Raw genomic sequence first — 20,917 nt, forward strand, 5'->3', positions numbered from 1 at the left:
AGGCTCAACTTGAGTCTAATCATTCCTAACCAAGTGTATTTTCTTTTCAACTACTTGTTTACAAGTTCAGTCGGATAGGTGAATCACCTGGATCATTTTCAAAAATGCCGATACGGGGACCTGTCTCCAGAGATTCTAACAGAATGGTCTGGGATGTCTCCTGGGCCCTGAGATTTTTAAAAGCTCCCAGAAGATTCCCATGTGCAACTGGGCCGAGAACCACTGTTCCAGATCACACTGCTACACAGGGGCTAAGAGAACTATAGGGCTCTCATGCCATGATTTCCTGTCATCCTCTCGATGGGCTTAAAGATTTGGGTCAGGAAGAAAATGGAGAAAGACCTTCAGTTCGCCCTTCAAAACAAGCTGTCCATCCCCCACTTTTAAAAGACACAGAAAAGGACAAGGTTTGGAGATCAAGTTAAATGTCCAATTTATTTTTATAACTTGAAACCAGAACAAACTTGGTTTTGAACAAGCGTACAAATGAAATGGCAGACACATGCTGAACTCAACATTGTGACATTAAGGAAAAAAAGAGGCCCAAAATCTTGTACAGAGAATAAAGGAACAATAAATATTTTACTAAGCCATATTGAAATGACCTCCTGTCATCTCAACATTTTATCCATAATAAAAAAAAAAAAGTGCCTGTTTCTTAAACAGAGCACAAATACCAAGCAATAATAAATAGTTCCAAACTTGTAGTAAAAGACAAAACCTCCAAGTAAACAACAAAAGCTCATACGATAATAGAAAAGGTAATAAAAATATTTTGCCTTGCCAGTACAAATGCAAACAACTTAAATCAATGGGACTTTGCTTTGCAGGGCTGAGTTACAAGGAGCACCAAAATCACGGGTTTGCCTGTGTTCCACGAGACCTTCGGCTGACGGTTACTTAGGACTGGGATGAAAGGCTGATTTCCTTACTTTTCACATTTTGCTTAGAGTAATTCGGTCTCCTCCTCTCCTCATGAAAGACTCTCTAATGGCAAGTGGTGGGTTCCAATTGGGGGCAACTTTGAACAAAGTTATGGCAGTGTGGAAACCGGCCTGAGGTCGGCTGAGTCACCCATGCTAGAGGCCTCTCTCGGGATCATCTGCTTCCCTGTTGGTTTTTTAAACACAAAAGGGAAGCAAAGTTCTCTCTTCTCTGCAGTCACAGAGACACACAATGCTTGTGCTTTGGGATGGCTTAGTCCTGGCAATCTGGTAAGCTGGTGAGCACTGGCTAGCTGTTACGACTACAGGAGGGCGACCCTGGAGGCACTCCAGGACCTCAGTGGGGCATCCAAAGGCAACAGCAGCCCCGGATCTGCAGGTAGGAAACTGCAGTAGGAAACTGAAATCTCAGCTTTCTCTCCCATTCCCTCCCCTTTTTTTTTAACTTTGCAAAGGTAAGTGGCAAGGAGGAAAGAGTGCATCGAACAGAAAAGTTTCTGCATTTGGTAAGGAATTGCCCAAAAGGATGCTTGGTTACACTTTCATAACCTGAAATAATGGTTTCTTGCATTTCCTGAAATAAAAAAATGACTTCCTGATATTGGTATTTTACTTAAAAATGCATTATTCCCTCATCCAAAAGACCACCACTTTATCTTAAAGCTACTTGGCTTTACAAAAAAAAAAAAAATTGAAATAGAGGATTAGGGGAGGAACAGATATGAAGAAAGAAATTAAATAAAAAATGAAAAAAAAAATAAAGGACCAATGGAGGATGAAGGATGGAGAGGAAACGCACGGGAAGGAGAGAGAACGAGATATGGAAAGGCACCAAATTCATCCCAGGCCCTCGCATTCGGAAACTGACGGAATGTAGGTTTCAGAGAGCAAAGCAGCAAAGCAGGGAAGAAAGACAAGAGGCCAACACTCTCCACGGCACGAAAGGTCCTGGCTGTGATGGAGTCTCCTTCCTGAAATCCAATTTGTACTGGTCTCAACAGCAGGTCACTTCACTCAGACCCAGCTGAATCACCAGCTCCTTTCATGATATTTGTGTTTGTTTCACAATTTCTCAAGGACTAAAGCAGCTCGGTTTGCATTGCTTTCTGCTGGTAAGGGCGGGAGAGGTGGTGGTGGTGACCGCCACAGAAGTGATGGTAGAGAAGGAAGATGTTCTCTCGCTCTCTCTCCTCTACATCTGACATCTTACAGATGGCCTCTTGGAGAAAGGGAAGACGATGTGGAATATTACTGACATCTTTACAAAAACTGATTTTTTTTTCCACTCAACACAAATAAAGAATTTCCCATCCGGTCTGCTGTGGCCACACCAAGGAGCCTTGATGCAAGGTTCGGGCGTTCAGAGAGAAGCCCAACACGAACGGTTCTCTGTGTAGGCCAATTCCGACAAAAAATATATACAACTAAATGATTTGTGAACCAAAGCATTTAACTACTTCCTTTTGTTTCTTTTTCTCAAAGGTTGTCAAACAACCCTTTTTCTCCTGTACAATAGGACTTAACATACAAATTTTTTTTTTTTGCAATATTTTATCCTGCCAAATTAAAAAAATATATTATGGCAGCCTGTTTGTTTTTGTTTTTTTTTCTTTTTATTTCCAAATTCACTAACAAAAAGGTACATTAAATCCCTTTAAAAGGACAAGCTTACAGTTAAAAAATTACGAGCTCCAGTAAAAATACAGCAAGTGCCTACATCATATGAACCAACCAATATATCCATTCCAGAGGGAGGCGGGAAGAGAAAAATAAGTACAGGTCAGAAATGTGATTTTTTTTTTCTGCAAAGCAATAACAATATTAAGCACTTTTTTTCTACATACTTTTTCTACATGGTGTAGCAATCCCCTTTGAATCCCCAAATACAAGTTTCTATACATTTTTTTTGAAATAAAAATTCAACACCCAAGGCAGAAAAAAATTTACTAAAACTCCGACTTTACAGTTACTGTGACAAGAACAAATTTATAGACCCACCATTTAAATTTTACTGCAACATTTTCAAGGAAAAGAAAAGGGTATTTTTTTTTCTTGTTTTGTAAAATGCCCAGGCATTCTCGATTATTACAAATACTGGTCCACTTTTACAGTAATCAAGAAATTTTAATATATATAATATATACTAAAACCCCGTCACCAAAAGAAAACAATATACACGCGGCCACTGTGGCATTTTTGTATAACCTATTAAGCAAACTTTGAAAAAAAATGATCGCTCCAACACACATACACACAATTTTTTTTACCCTTGTATGTACCCAATACTGTAAACGTATTTTTAAGACAGAGTGCACTAAATTTAACTTTAGAAAAAATTAGCTGTTGTTCCTGAATTGTTTTTGTTTTGCTTTTCATTCAACGATATCAACTTGTAACTTGTGTCACTTGAGTTTTAATTCAGCAGTAAATCACCTCCACTCCATATCTAAGCAGCGTTGTCCCAAAAACAAAAGGGGCTGAGGATAATTCAGCTAATGGATGTCCAAGGTTGTGCTGGGTTTATTTCTTCATTTGATTGGGTCTTATGGCATTTCATATCCTCTATCTTCAACCAGAATTTTTTTTTTTTTTTTTTACTTAAAGTAAATGTGGCTTTGTTAGTTTCTAAAGAATGTACTTTTCTTGTTTTACTTTTTTAAAAAGTCTTTTCATTTCAAAAAAAAAGTTTTGCATTTGTCTCAAGAGACTCAAATAGGAAGATCAGTTTTCAAGGCACTCACATCAAATTGAATGGCAGTAGAAAAACTGTCCTATAAATTATTATTTTATTTTGTTCTTTATAGTGCCAGTATTGTGAATGCCACGCTTAGCAACACTGACACTCAATCTCAGCTGTCCCTTACAGTTTAACCCACCTCTGGGCCAAAGAGAAGAATATGCTGCAATTTCTTGTTTAGAAGCCATTAATTTAAATGCAAACAAAAGCTTTAAAGTGCGGGTCAACAGAATTCAAATGTCTAATCTTAACAGTTCAATGTTTAGTACCTTCCAACCTAATGAGATAGAAAACAAAACAAAACAAAACAAAAAAAAACCTGGGAAGTAGCGCTGGGCACCTTCTGATGGAACTCCTCCCATGCTTTTTCAGTAACAGAGAATAGAAATTTGCAAGATCCCCACCCCACCCATCCCTACAATATCATCAGTGTGCATTAAATGAGAGAACACTAACTTCAATTCATTAGGGCATTCGTCTGCTTGGGAAATGATCAATGACCCCTTGTAGCAACATAGGATTTGAGATTTATGTGGTGGGGGTGATAAAGAGAGAAGCCGTCAAGCCAGAAAACGCCTAAAAGAACACCGCTAGTTTCTTCCTTTCTGTGTCACTGCAGGCCACCCCATCTCCCCAAAAAGGTACCCCTCAGCCCATTTTATGTAGCCTAATCTACAGCGAATAGCAGCCATGGCACCCCAGGGCACACCAATATTCCAAGAAAAGGATAGTTATCTGTTGGTCATGCACAACCTCAAAATGCGGTCGGGCCATTTCCCAGAGGAGCCCTCCAAAATCCTCTCTGGCAGTGCTGAGTCTGTGGGGTGCCTCCCCTAGCACCACCACTCAAGGCTTCCCTTACGTAATATGAAAGCTGAAATCAACACAGAAAAGGCCGCTTTACTTGGGACGACATGAGTGCTACATCTCCATTCCAATTCTGAAACAAAGTGCTACGACTTTAAAGATTGTTATCCGCTGTACATCCACACCCCCCACCCCAAAAACAAAAATTAAAATTAAAAAAAATTAAAATTAAAAAAACTGCATGCCACTTTTTATTTCAAGACAAAAAAAGAGGAAGGAATGAAAAAGTAAACAATTTTAAAAGTCATTTGAGTGTTGGCTTCTTCACAAGAAATTACACATGCTTAGCTTAAATTTCAAAAAAGCAGCACCACCCCTCCCCCCAAATTATAATTTAAAAGATATGCTTCCCCTCTAACATTGCTTGCGAGTCATTGCTCAGGCTACTACCGGGTTTTAAAAAAAAATAAAGAAGGGATGGATACCCAACAAAAATCTCTTAAAGGAATTCAAACAGAAAAAATAATAATAAAAAGTACCTGCACATGCCAAAAAAATTACAAAACCCAATAAATACAGAAATTATTGCACAGTTAAAAGGCTCCACAATTTGTACTGCCTTAATCAACCCTCGGGTTTCCATAGGACTTCGCAGACACAGGTTAGGTTGGAGTGCCGCCTCCCCTGGGCCCCGGGGACACGCGGGGTGCGGGGTGGTGGTGACACGGAGGCAAGTCAGGTCAGCATTCTCTCGGTTGGCAACGGTTCCACTGTACAGGTGCGGGGCGCCAGGGCCCGCGCGCTTAGCTCCTCTCGGCCTGCTCGATTTTGACGTCGTTAGTCAGCAAGTGCTCGCCGTGCCACTTTTTCATGTGTTTCTCCAGGGTGCTGTAGACGCTGAAGGGCATCTGGCAGATGTCGCAGCGGTACACCTCCTTGCCGATCTGCCCGTGCGTCTTCATGTGGCGCGTGAGCTTGCTGCTCTGCGCGCATGCGTAGTTGCACAGCTCGCACTTGTAAGGCCGCTCGCCGGTGTGGCTCCGCCTGTGCACCGTCAGGTTGCTGCAGTTCTTGAACACCTTGCCGCAGTACTCGCACGTGTCGCTGCGGCGGCCCTCCTTGGAGCTGGGCCGCCCGGGGCCGGGACCGCCCAGGTGCGGGGTGCTGCCTCCGCTGGCCGTGCCACTGCGGCCCGAGAGGCCGCCGTCCAGCAGGTCCCCGGGCGGCGTGGAGAAGCGCAGGCTGCCGTTCTCGGACGAGTGCTCAGACGACGTGGCGAAGGGCGACTGTCGTGCGTCCGTGAAGCCCAGGAAGGGGTCCTTCATGAAGTGCCGCGACGCCGCGTAGCCCACCAGCCACTGCGAGTACACGTTCTCGGACGGGATGAGCGCGGCGGGCGGCAGCTCCAGGTCCTTCTCCACCTTGATGCGCTTGGCGGCGCTGTTGAGCCCCGGGCTGGGCAGCGGCGCGGGCTTGCGCGGGAAAAGCCCAGGGAAAGGCTCGGTGCCCGGCGCGAAGCCGCCCCCGCGCCCGTTGACCGCGCCGCCCGCGCCCGCGTCCCCGCAGCCGCCCGCGTCGTCGTCGTCGCCCGCGTCCCCGCCGCCAGCCGCGCGCTTCAGGAAGGCGCCGCGCTTCTGCTTGTCAGCCAGGAGCTCACCGTACTGCGGCAGTGCGCCCAGGCCCACATTCTCCATGACCTTGCCCAGCACCAGCGCCTTCTCGTCAGCCAGTGCCTTGGCCGCGCCGCCCCCCGCGCCCGGGACCCCGGCCACCCCGCCACCGCCGTTCTCGCGGTTGCGGCTCAGCTCTGAGTCCATGCTGAAGCTCGACTCGGGCCGGCTCTCGTTCTCCAGCAGCAACTCCTCCTCCTCCTCCTCCTCCTCCTCGTCCTCCTCCTCCGGCTCGTGGCCCAGCGACGGGTCGCTCTCATGGTGGCGGAAGTCGCCATCGGCCGCCTTGAGGCCCTCGCCCGCCAGCTCGCTTGTGCCGGGCTCGGGGGAGCTGGCGGCCGAGAGCCCGTCGTCGGAGCGGCCAGCCAGTGAGCCGGCCTTGTGCATGTGCGTCTTCATGTGGCGCTTGAGCTTGCTGGCCTGCGAGCATGCGTGGTCGCACAGCTGGCACTTGTAGGGCTTCTCGCCCGTGTGACTGCGCCTGTGCACGATGAGATTGCTCTGGAACTTGAAGGTCTTGCCGCAGAACTCGCACGACTTGCTCTTGGCCGGCGGCTGCGGGGGCGGCGTGCCGCCAGGGGGCATGGGCGGCAGCGGCGGCGTGCTCAGGAACGGGGACTTGGGGCTGGGCTGGAAGGGGTTCAGGAGCCGGTGCATAGGGTTTCCGCGGCCCGGGGACACGGGCGGCGGCGTGGAGCTGTTGCCCGCCAGCTCGCGGAGCCGCCGCGAGAAGTCCATGGCGGGCGAGTCGATGGCCATGGGGTTCAGGCGCATGACTCGGTCGAAGGCACTGGGGTGCTGGGCAACGAGCCCCATCTCCTCGGCACTGAGGCGGTGCGGGTCCAGGTGGTGGCGCGGCGGGGGGCTGAAGAGAGGCGGCGTGCCCGGCAGGCGGCCCTCGCCGAAGCCCGGGTGGTCCCGCAGGATGGGACCCGTCATGCGCAGCAGGTTGAAGGGGTTGCTGTCGCCCAGGAAATTCATGAGCGGGGACTGCGCCACGGCCTCCGGCCCGAGCGGTGGCGGGATGGTGAGCCGTGGCGTGAGCGAGCTGCTGGCCGGCCCGGGCTCCAGGTAGATGCGGAAGCCGTGCGTGTTCTGCGCGTGCTGCAGCAGGAACCACGCGCTGTTGAAGGGCTGCTTGCATGTTGTGCAAATGTAGCTGGAAGGCTCATCTTTACCTGGGGAAACACACGGACAGAAAGGCAGAGACAGCGTGAGAAGCGGCAGCGGGGCGCGGGCACCGCAGGGCCACTGGCCTGGGGGATGTGACCCTGGGGGATGTGGCCCGGGCCGATCCGGGATCCCAGTGCCCTGCCTGACAGGGACTGCAGGGCGGCTTTCAAGCAGGCCCGGCCTTGTCTCCACCTGGCTGGGGGGCCGAAGAGGCAGGGTCTGTGGGCAAGCGGCCCTGGCCACGTGGGCACCAGCGACTTACTTCAATTGTGTAAAGGCCCGCCTTGCTCTCTCAAAGGAAAGGGATTATGAGCCCCATTACCTCCGAGACCACGGGAGATCGTGTTTGTGAGAATACGATCCAGTAGTAGGAATTCTGTCAAGGCTGGACTGTGTAACAGCCCTGGCAAATTCCAACCCTCCAGGATGCTCCACACCGGAAACCATCTAGGCCAGGGTTTCTCAGTCAAGGCACTAGTGACATTTACATCCTAATTCTTTGGGTGGTGGGGGCTGTCCTGCCCATTGCAGGACGTTTAGCAGCATCCTCTGCCTGCACCCACTAGATAGATGCCAGGAGCATCCACCTTCCCCCAGTTGCGAGGACAAAAAGTGTCTCCAGCCTTGCCAAATCTTCCCAGGAAGGAGGGCAAGATCACCACCCCCTTTGAGAACAACCAATTCTGATAATATTTGATTCCAGGGAGTTGTACAGAAGCACAAATCGAACTGTACCATCCTGCAAACTTTTTTGTTTTTAAGAGAAATAGCTGCAATACCTCTGCAACATTTGGGATTTTTAGCTATAGGAAATTCTCATGTTTCCTACACCACTGTCTGTGCAGAAAGCACTGTACACCTGAACATGGATTCGTAGGAACAGAAGAAATTTAACATGCCATGAAGACCCACTACTGCTGTGACAGCTGCCCCCACCCCGTGTCCTCACAGACACGCCCAAACACCACTTGGAATTCCACCTCCAGACCCCCAGGGAAGGCGGGGGCACACTGGCCTAAATGAGTCTTTCAAAGTCCTCTGCCAGAATACTAAGCAATGAATGAACATCCTCACATCTGACAGGGCAGTCAGGATGAACAGTGGCAAATGCTGACGTGTTAGCAACTGGCTCTGGTGACACACACGGGCAGCAAATTGTAGCGGACACTCGTGGTACGGAGCCAAAACGTCATGGTCCTTGTCCATCACTGAGACTGTCACAAAATGAAGCCTGAACATTTCCTCCGGAACCCGTCCTGTGGATGCCCTCCTGCACCTGTGGGTGAAGCTCGCCGCTTTTCCAGCATGTACCTCTCCTAATACTCTGCATAAAAGAGACGGTGCAGACAGGACCCGTCTTCCATCATCGCACTCACTAGCTGGGGAAGCAAGAGGAACAAGAATCACAGCTCAGATCCGGCAGAAGACATGGCATGAGAGATCTTGAAAGACCCCTTTTGTTTTCTCAAACTTTCTTCTACCTGGAAGATTTTAACGCAGATGCTAAAGTCCAGGAGCCACAAGCTCTGGTGAAGTCAAACGTGCAAATGAATGACCATACCCAATATCAGTAAGGTGCCGTGGGAAGTGGAGAAAACAGTCCCGTCTCACCCTCTCCACCAATCGATTGCAGGCCTTCTGAAATCCTAGGCAGACAGCATTTTTGTTTTCCACCCACTAATTATGTTTCTGGAAGGCTGCACTCTTAGCAGTGTTTATAGGCACATAAACCTTCGTTTGGAAACCATCTTTTAAAAATCAAGTGACTCGGGGACCAAATACCCTGAATTCCATCCAAGGGCTTCAGTCTTGAGTGTGGCCTGTGCCTCTGTCTGAACCTGGGCTTGCCAGTTTCTGAGGAGCCGGACTTCCCCAAGACATCACATGCCTGCAGTGCCACGGAAGGCTTCGTGCTATCTGAGGGGCAGGGTGGAGATTCCCCCCACGACCTCAGAACCAGTTGGCCCAGGATACCAACACTAGAAACCGAGCCACGCTTTTACGAGTTTGGCATTACATAGGGATTCTTTCCCTCTCCTCTCCTATTCTGTGTATTTGGTGATGAGAAGACGGTGGTAGGGAGGACAGAAATGAAAAAGGAATTCTGAAGTTCGGCCTCATCCCTCTTTTAAAAACAGCTCAAGGAGCACCTCTGAGGCTGTCTTCTTTCTCCAGGGTGTCTGGCTCATTTCCCTCTCTCAGTCCTCCAGGTAACTCAGTTCTCCCATGAAGGAGCCCCTGAGGGGAAGCCTCCCCACCTCGGACAGGGCAGGGACGCCTTCCCAAGGCCCCGGGTGGCTGCGACTCTCCCCATAAGGCCACCCCAACACCCCAGCCCTCCCCTTCTGTGCACCCTCAGCGAACACAGGAAGTGCCCAGCTTCTCTGGGGACAGCATTTCTGTCCTCCGCTTATTAGTGAATGTACTTGGGGAACAGCAGGCCTTAGCTCAGACAGCCTCACAGGAGAGCTGGCCAGAAGCCATACTTAGACGACTCCTCACACCCTTTTTGGGAACAAGGCAGAATAAATAAGTAATAAAAAAAGAAGCTAGATAAACGTCCCTTTCTGACACAGGAGTTAATAACGTAAATGAAGTGCCCCTTCCTCCAGGTTTATAGATCTTCAAATTAAAGATGGTTCTTGTACCCTGCACCGCCCTTCAGCCACTCCAATTAATCAATACGGCTTTCCATCGCTCTAGTTCCTCATGTTTTCAAGTCAGGCCACCTCCCTTCCCCCAATCTTTTTTTCATCATCTGTTTCCCTGGGAAGTGCTCCAAAGCACTTCCTGTTTCTTGATCAGGGTGGCCACAGATTTTCTAGAAAGTTCTGTGGCTGGTGAGGAAAGAACGTGGCTATCAGAGGAAAATGCAGAGCTCCTAGGCAGGCCAGCAATGAAGGCGGCTCTACAGCCGAAATGGCCAAGTCACAGGTGTTTCAATGCAAAATGGCAGTTACTGGAAGTCAGGTAGCTACAAGCGCTAAAGAGCTCAAATGTTTCCACTTCTTGTTTGTTTGCTTTAAATGCTTCTGGCTGGGCATGGTGGCTCACGCCTGTAATCCCAGCACTTTGGGAGGCCGAGGCGGGCGGATGACTTGAGGTCAGGAGTTCAAGACCAGCCTGGCCAACATTGTGAAATCCCGTCTCTGCTAAAAATACAAAAATGAGCCGAGTGTGGTGGCAGATGCCTATAATCCCAGCTACTCAGAGGCTGAGGCAGGAGAATCGCTTGAACCCGGGAGGCGGAAGTGGCAGTGAGCTCAGATCGCACCGCTGCACTCCAGCCTGGGCGATAGAGTGAGAATCCATCTTAAAAAAAAAAAAAAAGGCTTCTAAAACTAACTTGGAGCAACATAGGGAGGGAGTTACCTGTCCATAATTCACCATCAGGTGAGAAGAGCGATGTTTATTCATCAGGCTGGATTTCAGGGCCACCTGTCCTGCTCGGGAAGCTCTTACTGGACCAATGTCCGTGAACCTCTTTGGTTCCAATACTTCCCTCTACACAATGGCAAGATTTCACTGCAGGCGATGGCCTCCAGTGCAGGATCTGATGCCTTCCGACATCCTAAAATCGCCCAGCCCTCAGAGGCCCACCCTAGATAACTTTCTTTCCAGTCCCCACTCCCTTCTTTTTTTAATAAAATGTTCATTTCCTTATTATTACTCCATGGTTATCTCTTGCCCAGAAGCAGCCCTGAGCATGAGGCTTGCTGACTTTTAGGAATAGAACAATGTCAGAAAGTCTTTGAAGAGTCACTCAGAACATTTTTCTATTCGAAAACTTGCTAAATATTTTAAACACATGGCACGCAGTCTCGGACGGCTCGTTTTTAAGTACAGAAAAAGACCCCCAGTGAGCAGACTGCTTCTGACTGGGAGCTGGCCCACTCCCCTTCCCGGGACCAGATGTTTCGTGCCTGTCACCCCCCTCCAGGAACTCAGGGTCACCTGCCCACAGGTGAGCTGGAGGCTGCACTGTGGAGAGGGGTGACAACTTTATGCTCAGCCCAGACAGGCTGCTGAGATTCCCACTGATAGGTCGAGGCCTAGATTATTTAGAAGCGATTTACCCAGCAACATCAAGCCTGGCCTACAGACCTAGAAACGTCAGCTGCACTTTGCTCACTAAGTCACGCTTGGCGACTCAGACCCAGGGCCTCGTCTTCCCTTGCTTCTTTCGGTCCTCCTTCCTTTCTCAGACATTTTTTGTATCCATTGACAGAAACTCACACTGGATCTTCTTTGCTCCACTGGCTCTAGACAGAGCTCCTGGACATCTTTCTCAAATGCGATACCCTGGGTCACGAGAACCCTGGACAGCAGCCGTGCGTCCATACCCCTCTGCCTTGGTGTTCCCAGAAGGGGGAATTCAGTCAAGTCATTTAACCTCTCTGAGGCTTGATTTCCTCATCAGTAGAACGGGAATAATATACCTGGCTCCAGAGAGGGCTGGGGAGACCGAATGAGCTCCTGTATGTGGGCACAGCCTATAAATCGCACATGGCTATGCAGGCGTTACGACAGGTTTTGCACGTTTTGCTTTTTTATTATCCATCCTTGTACCTGGCCATGGATGTTTCAGGGATGACTTTCAGTATAACTCCAGCAATAATGAAACCCTGGAGGACATTTAATGCAGCCTGCCTCATGCGTTAGAGGTTCTAGGGAAGCAGAAACTTGCAAACATTGAGGAAACATCGTTTTTTATTATGATGCTTGGGAACCGACATGCAACTGGACTCCTGAAATGAAATGTGACTCTCCCTCTGCCATGAGGCTTTTTTATGAGCATTTAAATAATTGTTCTTCCTTATTAAGCTGGCTACTCTAATAATACCAGTAAAGGTATCAGAGATGTTCAATAAAAAAACACACCTTTAATTGAAATTATTATCCAATGAAAAGGCCATAATTGATAGTGGTCCTCCTAAGGCCAAGTGATACCAAAGGGAAGGGCATTCCTGCCTGGGTGAGATTTAGTGGCCCGCTGCTGTTCGAGAAGGAGCAGCAAGGAGACACCCCCTCAACCCGAGCAGGGCCCGGGGTGATATCCCGAGGCTGGAGGGCTAAAGTAAGAACTGGGTCCTGGCTTCACAGGCCCCTCTACAGGTTGCAAAACATTTTACACTAGGCGTGGCATTTCCCATGCATTCACTCAGACCATCTTTGCTAACTGTGGCCTCGAGGGGGGCCAGGCAAAAACTGCATCCCAGCTGGCACGTGAGCATACTGACACTCAGAGAAGCAAAGTGGCACAGCCAGAAAGGGGCAGACCACGCCCCTCTCAAGCTACTGGACCCCTGAGCAGGGCTCCAGCCCCACCTCGGCACACAGCACCACCTGAGGGATTTATCGTCAGGGCCTGTTTCACAATGAAAATGGGCAGGCGGCCGGGCGCGGTGGCTCAAGCCTGTAATCCCAGCACTTTGGGAGGCCGAGACGGGCGGATCACGAGGTCAGGAGATCGAGACCATCCTGGCTAATACGGTGAAACCCTGTCTCTACTTAAAAATACAAAAAAAACTAGCCGGGCGACGAGGCGGACGCCTGTAGTCCCAGCTACTCGGGAGGCTGAGGCAGGAGAATGGCGTAAACCCGGGAGGTGGAGCTTGCAGTGAGCTGAGATCCGGCCACTGCACTCCAGCCTGGGTGGCAGAGCGAGACTCCGTCTCAAAAAAAAAAAAAAAAAAAAAAAAAAAAAAAGAAAATGGGCAGGAAGGAGGTTCTCCCACCACACTGTGAGTGTCCTCCCAGCGGAAGGCACTGATGATGCTTGGATGGAACCCGGTCAGGTCCACCACAGGCCTTGACCCTGGAGAGGAGTAGGGGAGACGTTTCACAGAGCGAGCAAGCGAGCCTGCTGGGTGTGACACGTCACTGCAGACCTGGTGAGGCAGACACCGAAGTGGCCGAATCCAGGGATGGGAAGCCGGATCCCAGGGCCCCCTGTGGCAGCTCCCTTCCCCGTCTGGACTTCAGGGTACCCAGTACCCAAGGAGATGGCTGGTTTCACCGGCCAACCACTAAGTCTGCCTCCAGAATCCGTCTGCTAAAGATGCCGTCTCCACAGTTCCAAAATGATCGTAATTATCAGTGTTATCCCTCAGATGTGTAGACTCCTTATTCATTTAAAAACTATCCTCTTTCATGATGTCAGAAAGGAGATGTCAATTGGGCACCTCAGGGGTCTATATGTTTCATGTCTCTATCATTCCTGGGCACAGCCATCTGCAGAATTGATAACCATCCTTGCCTGTTCCAAATGCATTCTGTGAAACCTCAGCTCTCTCCAAGACAAAGGCAGAACTAGGGAAATAATACTCACAGTGGTAACAAGAAGGCTTTATGAAATCCTTACCACCTGCCAGGCCCTGAGCTAAGCACACCAAAGACCTCACATGCTGCTCCAACAACCCCTGCAGTACCCACCGTTACCATCACCATTTTACAGATGAAGAAACTGAGGATGGGAAGAGATAGGGGATCCACCTGGGGCTGCACAGCTGCCCACAGTAAAGCCTGTGCTCTTGTTACGCTGTTCTGATAAACGCTGGTCAGAAGAGCAGCAGACACACTCTGGCAGGGATGGGGCTAGCTACCTGGGCCTCAGTATTTTACCTTTCATTTCAGCCCATGTACTAACAAAAATGCCAAGATGTGTTGCTTTTGGCTAGAATTGCAGTAACTCCATGAAATCATGCTGATTATCTCATGGCAAAAATAACAGATGCCATTTAGAAGAGAAAAACCTTTCAAAGCAAGTGGCCCACTGAGGGGTGCAAGTGCTGATGGTAGCAGCAGTGGTACTATGACCGACAAGACATGGCCTCCTCTGATGGGAATGTGCTGAGCCAGCCTCTAGCTAGGAAAGCCACTGCCCCCACACCAAGGCCTGTGGTAGACATTGCCAATTCCTCCCCACACTCTCTCTCCAGGCCTTGGACTCCTCTTTAACCCCAGGCTCCAGGCAGTCATTGCCAAATAAAGCTTGCCTGCACCTCTTTGCCGTCCCTGAATCTCAGTACATGTAAAGCCAGTAAATGTGGGATCAAAATAGATTGGGCTGAATAAACTTGATAGCACTGTGTGTCCTGCTGAGAACTACATCTACATCTGACTTTCATTAATTCACTGAACAAACAGGATCTGGGCACCCTTCGTCTGCTAGGTACTATGCTGGTAGCTAAGGGTGCAGCCCACACTCCGGGGGAGACAGGGAACCCCCAATAACCCACTCCATTATTTAATGCAAATTATGAGTGGTGCTAGAAGTTCAGGGTGCTGGGAGAGAGAGGAACTCAAGGGCTTGACTCAACTTGGGGGTTCAAAACCCACGTGATGCCAGACCTCCTTCCCACATCACCTCATTTAGACCCCACCTAACTCTACACACAGTGACCATTGACAGAAGAAATAAAGGAAGCCCAGAGAACTTGGGTAAGTTGCTCACGAAGAAATTATTGGCCTTAGATTATTTATTTAAAATTCATCTTCTAGACTCTAAGCTCACTGAGGACAGGGACTGTGCTGGTCTTGTGGACTGTTTGGACACCAGCCTGCAACATGGTGACTAACGCAAAGTTGCGCGTTAGGACTGCCAGCAGCCAAGACATCCAACAGACTGGGAGTCTTCTCAGCCTTCTGCCAGCGTGAGCCATGTTCCTTCCAGACTCACTTCAAAGCCCAGACACTTCGGCCAAGTTGCTGGACATCACAGGGCTTCAGGGTCTTCATCCATACAGTGAAAACAATACCTGCCTTCCTGGGTCGTTTGCTGTAGGATGAGGGCTCATGACGGTAAAATACCCCAAATGGGGACCCACATGCAGTAGGCACTGGGTACATGGGAGGTGACAAGAGACTGGGACTTTCTCTGTGTTTTCTCATGGTCAGTGTGCCTGAAGTCCCACCAAGACAAGGACAAGACCTGTGAAGACACTGCAACTCCACAGTCCGCATGCGACCCTCCACACCAGGCCCCCTCCAGAGAGCAGGGCTCTGCTCAGCAGTCTCAACAAAGGACCTCTCTTCCCCGGCAGAGGACACACCTAGCACTGCCCCCACCCTGAAGCCGGCTGCATCCCAACCACCAAAGCATGCCAGGATCCCAGGAGACTACACACAGAACCAAGACAGTATGCCATTACCTCTGCTACCACCCACCCCAGAACCAGGGATGGATGTTCCCAAATCACAGAGCTGGTGGGGCCTCCCTGATACCCAGGACGATGTATCAGGCACCCCAGCCTTCGGGATCCGACCAGACTCACTGCCTGCCTTTTGCACACACCCATGCGCTGCCCGCTCGTCCTCTCGGTGCCTCCCTTTGGGCAGCGCATTTTCACACCTCCATGCCCTTACTGGTGCCATTTCTGCTTCCTGGAATACCTGCTGTTTATTCTTTCCCCCTAAAATAACTTTTCAGATCCAGCCCAAGTCCAATCCCCTCAGCATTCCATAGCATTGTATTTAGATCTGCTTCATACTGATCACCATACTAGACTGTCATCTTTTGTCCTTGACCTTGATGTGTTCAACATGGTGTGTTCAACAGCCTGCACGTGCCAATGTTGCCCTTTTGCTCTCAGGTGGATGCTCACAACCACTTTGGAAAGTGGGTTTTAACTCAGGTTCTCTAGAAAAAAGAAACTAAGTCTCATCATAGTTGAGTGAGGGGCCCCAGGTCACAGGGCTGGTAAGTGGCAGAGCCAAGATGCACACATGGGTCTGTCTGACCCCAGAGCCTGTGCTGGGTCCAGACTCACAACTGGCTGCCCCTCACGTGGGGACGGCAAACCCTGCTGTGACCAGCCCTGGGAAGGAGCCTGAACCAGCCCTGTCCAATCATTCCACGTGTACCAGGGACTGCCAGTAAGCCAGCCCAGGAGGCCAAAAGGTGCAGGGCACTGGACCATGCAATGGAGAAAGCAGCTCTGTTTGCTGTAGAATGAGGCAGGTTGGGGGAAATGGGAAATGCAACCGGAGAGGCAAATATAAACCCAAGAGCATTCCACAAAAGGGGTCTCCACCCAGTGTAGGCCTGGCTCATTCTACAGGGCTGTCCTCACTCCTGCACACTCGCCCTCCTGACCCAGGGTAAGTGTTAGGTATGCAGAAGACACCCTGTTCCCGAGGTGCTTTCTCAGGGAAGCCCTGGAGGAATATCAGGATGACCCAAGACCTCACCATATCTGGCAACTCAGAAATGGTATCGTTACAGCAAGAAATGAGAGCACGGCTTCACCATCAACTTCTCAACAAAATTTATTCACTTGTTCCCTCCTCCCTTCCTTCACAGATGCACAATGTCTCCACTCTGTGCCAGGCCCTATGCCAAGAGGAGGGACACAAAGAAATGAAGGTCTGTCCTCACGGAGCCCAAAGTCTAGAGCAAGAGGCCAATGACTCCAGGAACATCTAGGCAAGGTTGAGGCCATTCAGTCACTAGTGAAGGGTGTGCCAAGCAGTGCGGAACCCAGAGGACGGAGAGGCTGACGTCCTGCGGGGACCACGAAAGACTCTCCGAGGAGGAGACTCTGGTGTTCATTCAGAAGGGAAAATACGAGTGCATCATGCACGGTGGCTCACATCTGTAATCCCAGCACTTTGGAGAGCCGAGGTAGGTGGATCACCTGAGGTCAGGAGTTCAAGACAAGCCTGGCCAACACGGTGAAATCCCGTCTCTACTAAAAATACAAAAAGTAGCCAGGTGTGGTGGCAGGTGCCTGTAGTCCCAGCTACTCTGGAGGCTGAGGCAGGAGAATCGCTTGAACCTGGGAGGCGGAGGTTGCAGTGAGCCGAGGTTGCGCTACTGCACTTCAGTCTGGGTGACAGAACAAGACTCCGTCTCAAAAAAAATAAAATAAAATAAAAGATAAAAAAATAAGTGCATCATGCAGAGAAGGGAGGGAAGGGGCAGGCCTGCCAGAGGTACTGCATGCCCAAAGGCGGAAATGGGACTCCAGACTCAAAGAAAGGAAAAACTGAAGGTGAAATTGAAAAGGGGGAGGTTCTGAAAACACGCAAGAAACTTAGCTGAATATAGAGCAAATTTCATTGCTGTAAATCCCATCATAGTGAAAACTTTCCTGTTTTGTCCATGAAAAATTTCAAGCCCACACTCAAGGCCTACTCAAGTCAAGAACTGTTCAGTATAAGGGAGAATCTCTATATAACAAAAGGATACAGGTAAACCCTTCAGAGAGCCACCCTCCCCAAGCTGCGAAACCACAAGGTATAAAGGAATGAAACTTAAAATCCAGTCTATGAAGATCACTAGCAAGGAAAGTGGCTTCTATGTTACCCTCTACAGCAGGAGTTCAGTGATTCCAGGAAGCCTCACATCTGAATACCCTAGGCCTGTGAATCCACCTTCAGGAACAAGACAGTCCAGGCTATCGGTGGAACAGGCAAGTATTAAAACTGAACTATGGCTGCAGGCACCATGCACCTGAGATTTCCCAAAACAGTCTCTATTTCAACGGCTCAATTCTTTGGTCAGCCCAGGTATCCAGTTTCAGGCTCAGGAAACAGCCACCCAACCCCAGAATAAAGAAAGCAACACTGCCAGCCGCAGGGGTATCACGGCACAGGGTGAAAACAGTGGTGTTTGTCAGTAAGATGGAAGAGCTGGGGCAGGACGCACAGAGCAATTTTCCATGTGGCAAGTCATCTGGAGCATTTGTGAAAAACTACAGCACATTCCTAGAGGCTGTCTTTAGAGGTGCCCCCTTCAGATAAGGCACTGAAATCCACTGGAAATAATAAAGAAGGCGTTGTCAAAGAGTCCCTGAAATCTGCTTTCTGTGAACTTCCCTGAAAAGGGCCTACGCTATTCCGGTGGGTTTTGGTGGGCCGATAGCTGAGCTCACTTTGATGGTGACGTTCCCCCACGTTGCTCAACATGAGAGTTTTCTGAAAGGATTCTAGAACTCTGGGGACAGGAATTTTGCAGAGAATGTGAAAGAGAAGCACAGAGCAAACCATCCTTATCATTTAATGGACAAATAAAGAGGGAATTAGGAGATAAACAGGCAAGAAAAAGCCAGGAGTCGGCTGCAGGTGTATGAGTGGGGACCAGTGTGTAGCTGTTTCTCACTTACAGGTGGGATCTCAGTCTCCCCAGAAGCACCCCATGCGGGCCTTCCTCCTCCTTCTCCTCCTCCTCCTCCTCCTCCTCCTCCAGACAGGAAGTCTCCCCTCTCCATAATTCACGACTTCCTTCGCCAGGCAAGCCTCCGTCTTTCCTTTCTTTAAATCCACAAAAAATCTCTACATTCCACCCCAAGAAGTATGGCAGAGCAGTAAATCTCATTTTAATGGAGTGTACGTTTAGCTCCAAGGAGATAATTGACGTTATGGAGAGCCTCGACACCGAGTTATATAGGTTAGCTAATGCAGAGGGGACTCATTACCGACACACTACAAACAAGTAGTAATATATGTATATTGTTCTGAGTGGCGTTAGAGCAAAAGTGTTCCGGTCCGCAGGGATTGATAAAGCACAAGAAAACAGCAGATATGCACTTGTAAATTTGTCTCATTTGTCTCTGAAGTTAAAGGTTATTCCCTTGTTCTGAATTTGTAATAAAAACATGCTAGCCCAGGGTTTGTGGAGAATGTTTGAATATTTAAATTGTGTATAATGATAGGCAATTATAGGGTAAAAAACTGGACCTTATGAATGGGGGGATCACCGTTTGGATCACCAAGTGTTTTCTTTTATCTTTAATGCATTTTGCAAGTAATTTCCCCCCAGTGGGGTTCAGAGACCATTACCCAGTCCCACAACCACTAACCAGTAACTAACCAAGCTTCGGTTTGCCTGGGTGGATGGGCTCTTTTCCTTCTTCTTTTCCTTTCTTTTGTTAGTTTTATTTCCTTCGATATGCAGAGTACATCTCTCTAACCAAGGGCTGGCCTGGGGCTGGGGCTGGGGCTGAGGCTGAAACTGTGGCCTCTCTGTCCCCAGCAGGTCGGTTTGTCTTTCTGGGGAAGGACGAGGCTGGCCATAGGGAGAGGCCTGAGCGGCAGGGTGTGAATTTCCTCTGCCCCTCCAATGGGCTCCCTTCTCCCCAACCCTCTCCCAGGAGGACGGCCGGGGGCTGGCGGGGAGCCCCAGCTGTGCCACCGGCTTGGGGCAGGGGGTGGCGCTGCGGCTCCTGCGGCTGGAGCCCAGGTGCCCGCCTGGCCAAGTCTGCTGTCGGTCCAGGTTAACCAACTGCAGTGCTAGAGTAACTCCAGCCAGCTTGTCACCGAGCACAAAAGTCATCAGCCAGTGAATGTTCTTTTCTGCACCACAATTAAGACGAATCAATACGACGTGCCACAAATGGTATTTTACTCTCAATAAGAACTCGAGCTGAGTTTATTCAGAATATTTTAGCGCTTCCCCGGGGGATTTTGGGCCGACGCAGATGGCAAATAAAGTACTCAGCCTAAGGCTACAGCACATTATGGTAATTCTAATGTCAGATGTACTTTAATATACAGCTCTATTTAATCACCCCATTATTTCACATTTCCATATGAAAAACCTGCGGCACTTCAGCGGCGCTTTGCCTCTGCCACAGTGCCAAGCTTCCTCCAGCCGCTGCTGGCTGCTGGGACGTGGTCATCTCGCCAGGCACAGCCTGACAGTGCCGAAGTTACCGGATGCCCGGATGCGCAGCCGAGCTGCCTGGTGCCGCTAGAACATCAGAGGACTCTAAGATGCACCGAACGCCATCATGGGAGGTTATGGAAGGGAGAAGCTGCATGCACACTACATGCACACACACATGCAGGTTCACAAGAAAATGCAGGGGGCGGTGTGTGTCCACATAGCACACACACACCCACACACACACACACATAGTGTACAGGAGAGAAATTAATGTCAACAAGGAGTTACACCCACGCTCCTAACACGGCCCTCTCCCGACACCCACACCCCAGCACTGTGGCTACTGGGTCAACAGCTAGATCCAATCACACCGCTGGCTCCAGCCTGTGGCTCCCAGCGGCTGTGCCCATTGGTTCTCCCAGGACTGCCCCCCACCCATGAGGGCAGGATAAAGGCATCATCCACACCAAGGGGCAGGAGGAGGCCAGGCTGGTGACAAAGCCGGAGCGGAGTGCACGAGGTAGAGTGGGGGATGAGAAGGGCTGGGAAACAGCTGCCCACACTGGGTGACCTGGAGCAAGGAGGCTCCCAAGACGACCCGTATAGGGGACGATGGGCACTAGGGAACCTGAAGCCTAGAGGTCCAGGCCCAGGGGAGGTGGAGTTCTGTGAATTCCACGAGGCAGGAGCACCTCAAGGCTGGCTGGGCTGGCCAGCAGAAGGAGTGTGGGCTGAGCCCGGGAAATCACTCTCAAGGCACTCCAAGGAAGCCCAGCACAGCACCTGCTGACAATCCAATTCTAGATTTCCCAAAGACAGGTTTTGCTGATGGATGCTGGCACCTGACCCTACTGGGTGTCCCAGTAATGAGCCAACATTTGAAGCCACATAACATGGAAACAGTTATAGCATATGTCTTTAAAACAAGGCACTTGGGCCGGGCGCAGGGGCTCACACCTGTAATCTCAGCACTTTG

General features: G+C 49.9%; 1 protein-coding gene across 5 annotated transcripts in view; it reads right to left on the reverse strand.

Annotated features, from left to right (window-relative positions):
• Positions 1-408: 408 nt before the first annotated feature.
• Positions 409-20,917, reverse strand: part of BCL11B (BAF chromatin remodeling complex subunit BCL11B) — a 103,686-nt gene continuing 83,177 nt past the window's right edge. For 4 of the 5 annotated variants that reach the window (XM_030930079.1, XM_030930076.1, XM_030930077.1 and 1 more), the window contains one exon: positions 409-7,336. In XM_030930079.1, the coding sequence (XP_030785939.1) occupies positions 5,292-7,336 (2,045 nt within the window). In that variant the 3' untranslated portion in view covers positions 409-5,291. Of the gene's footprint in view, positions 7,337-8,642; positions 8,711-20,917 lie in introns of all 5 variants that reach the window. The other variant, XM_030930080.1, reaches the window with a different exon arrangement.

Source organism: Rhinopithecus roxellana, chromosome 5 (assembly GCF_007565055.1).
Source record: "Rhinopithecus roxellana isolate Shanxi Qingling chromosome 5, ASM756505v1, whole genome shotgun sequence".
NCBI lineage: Eukaryota > Metazoa > Chordata > Mammalia > Primates > Cercopithecidae > Rhinopithecus > Rhinopithecus roxellana.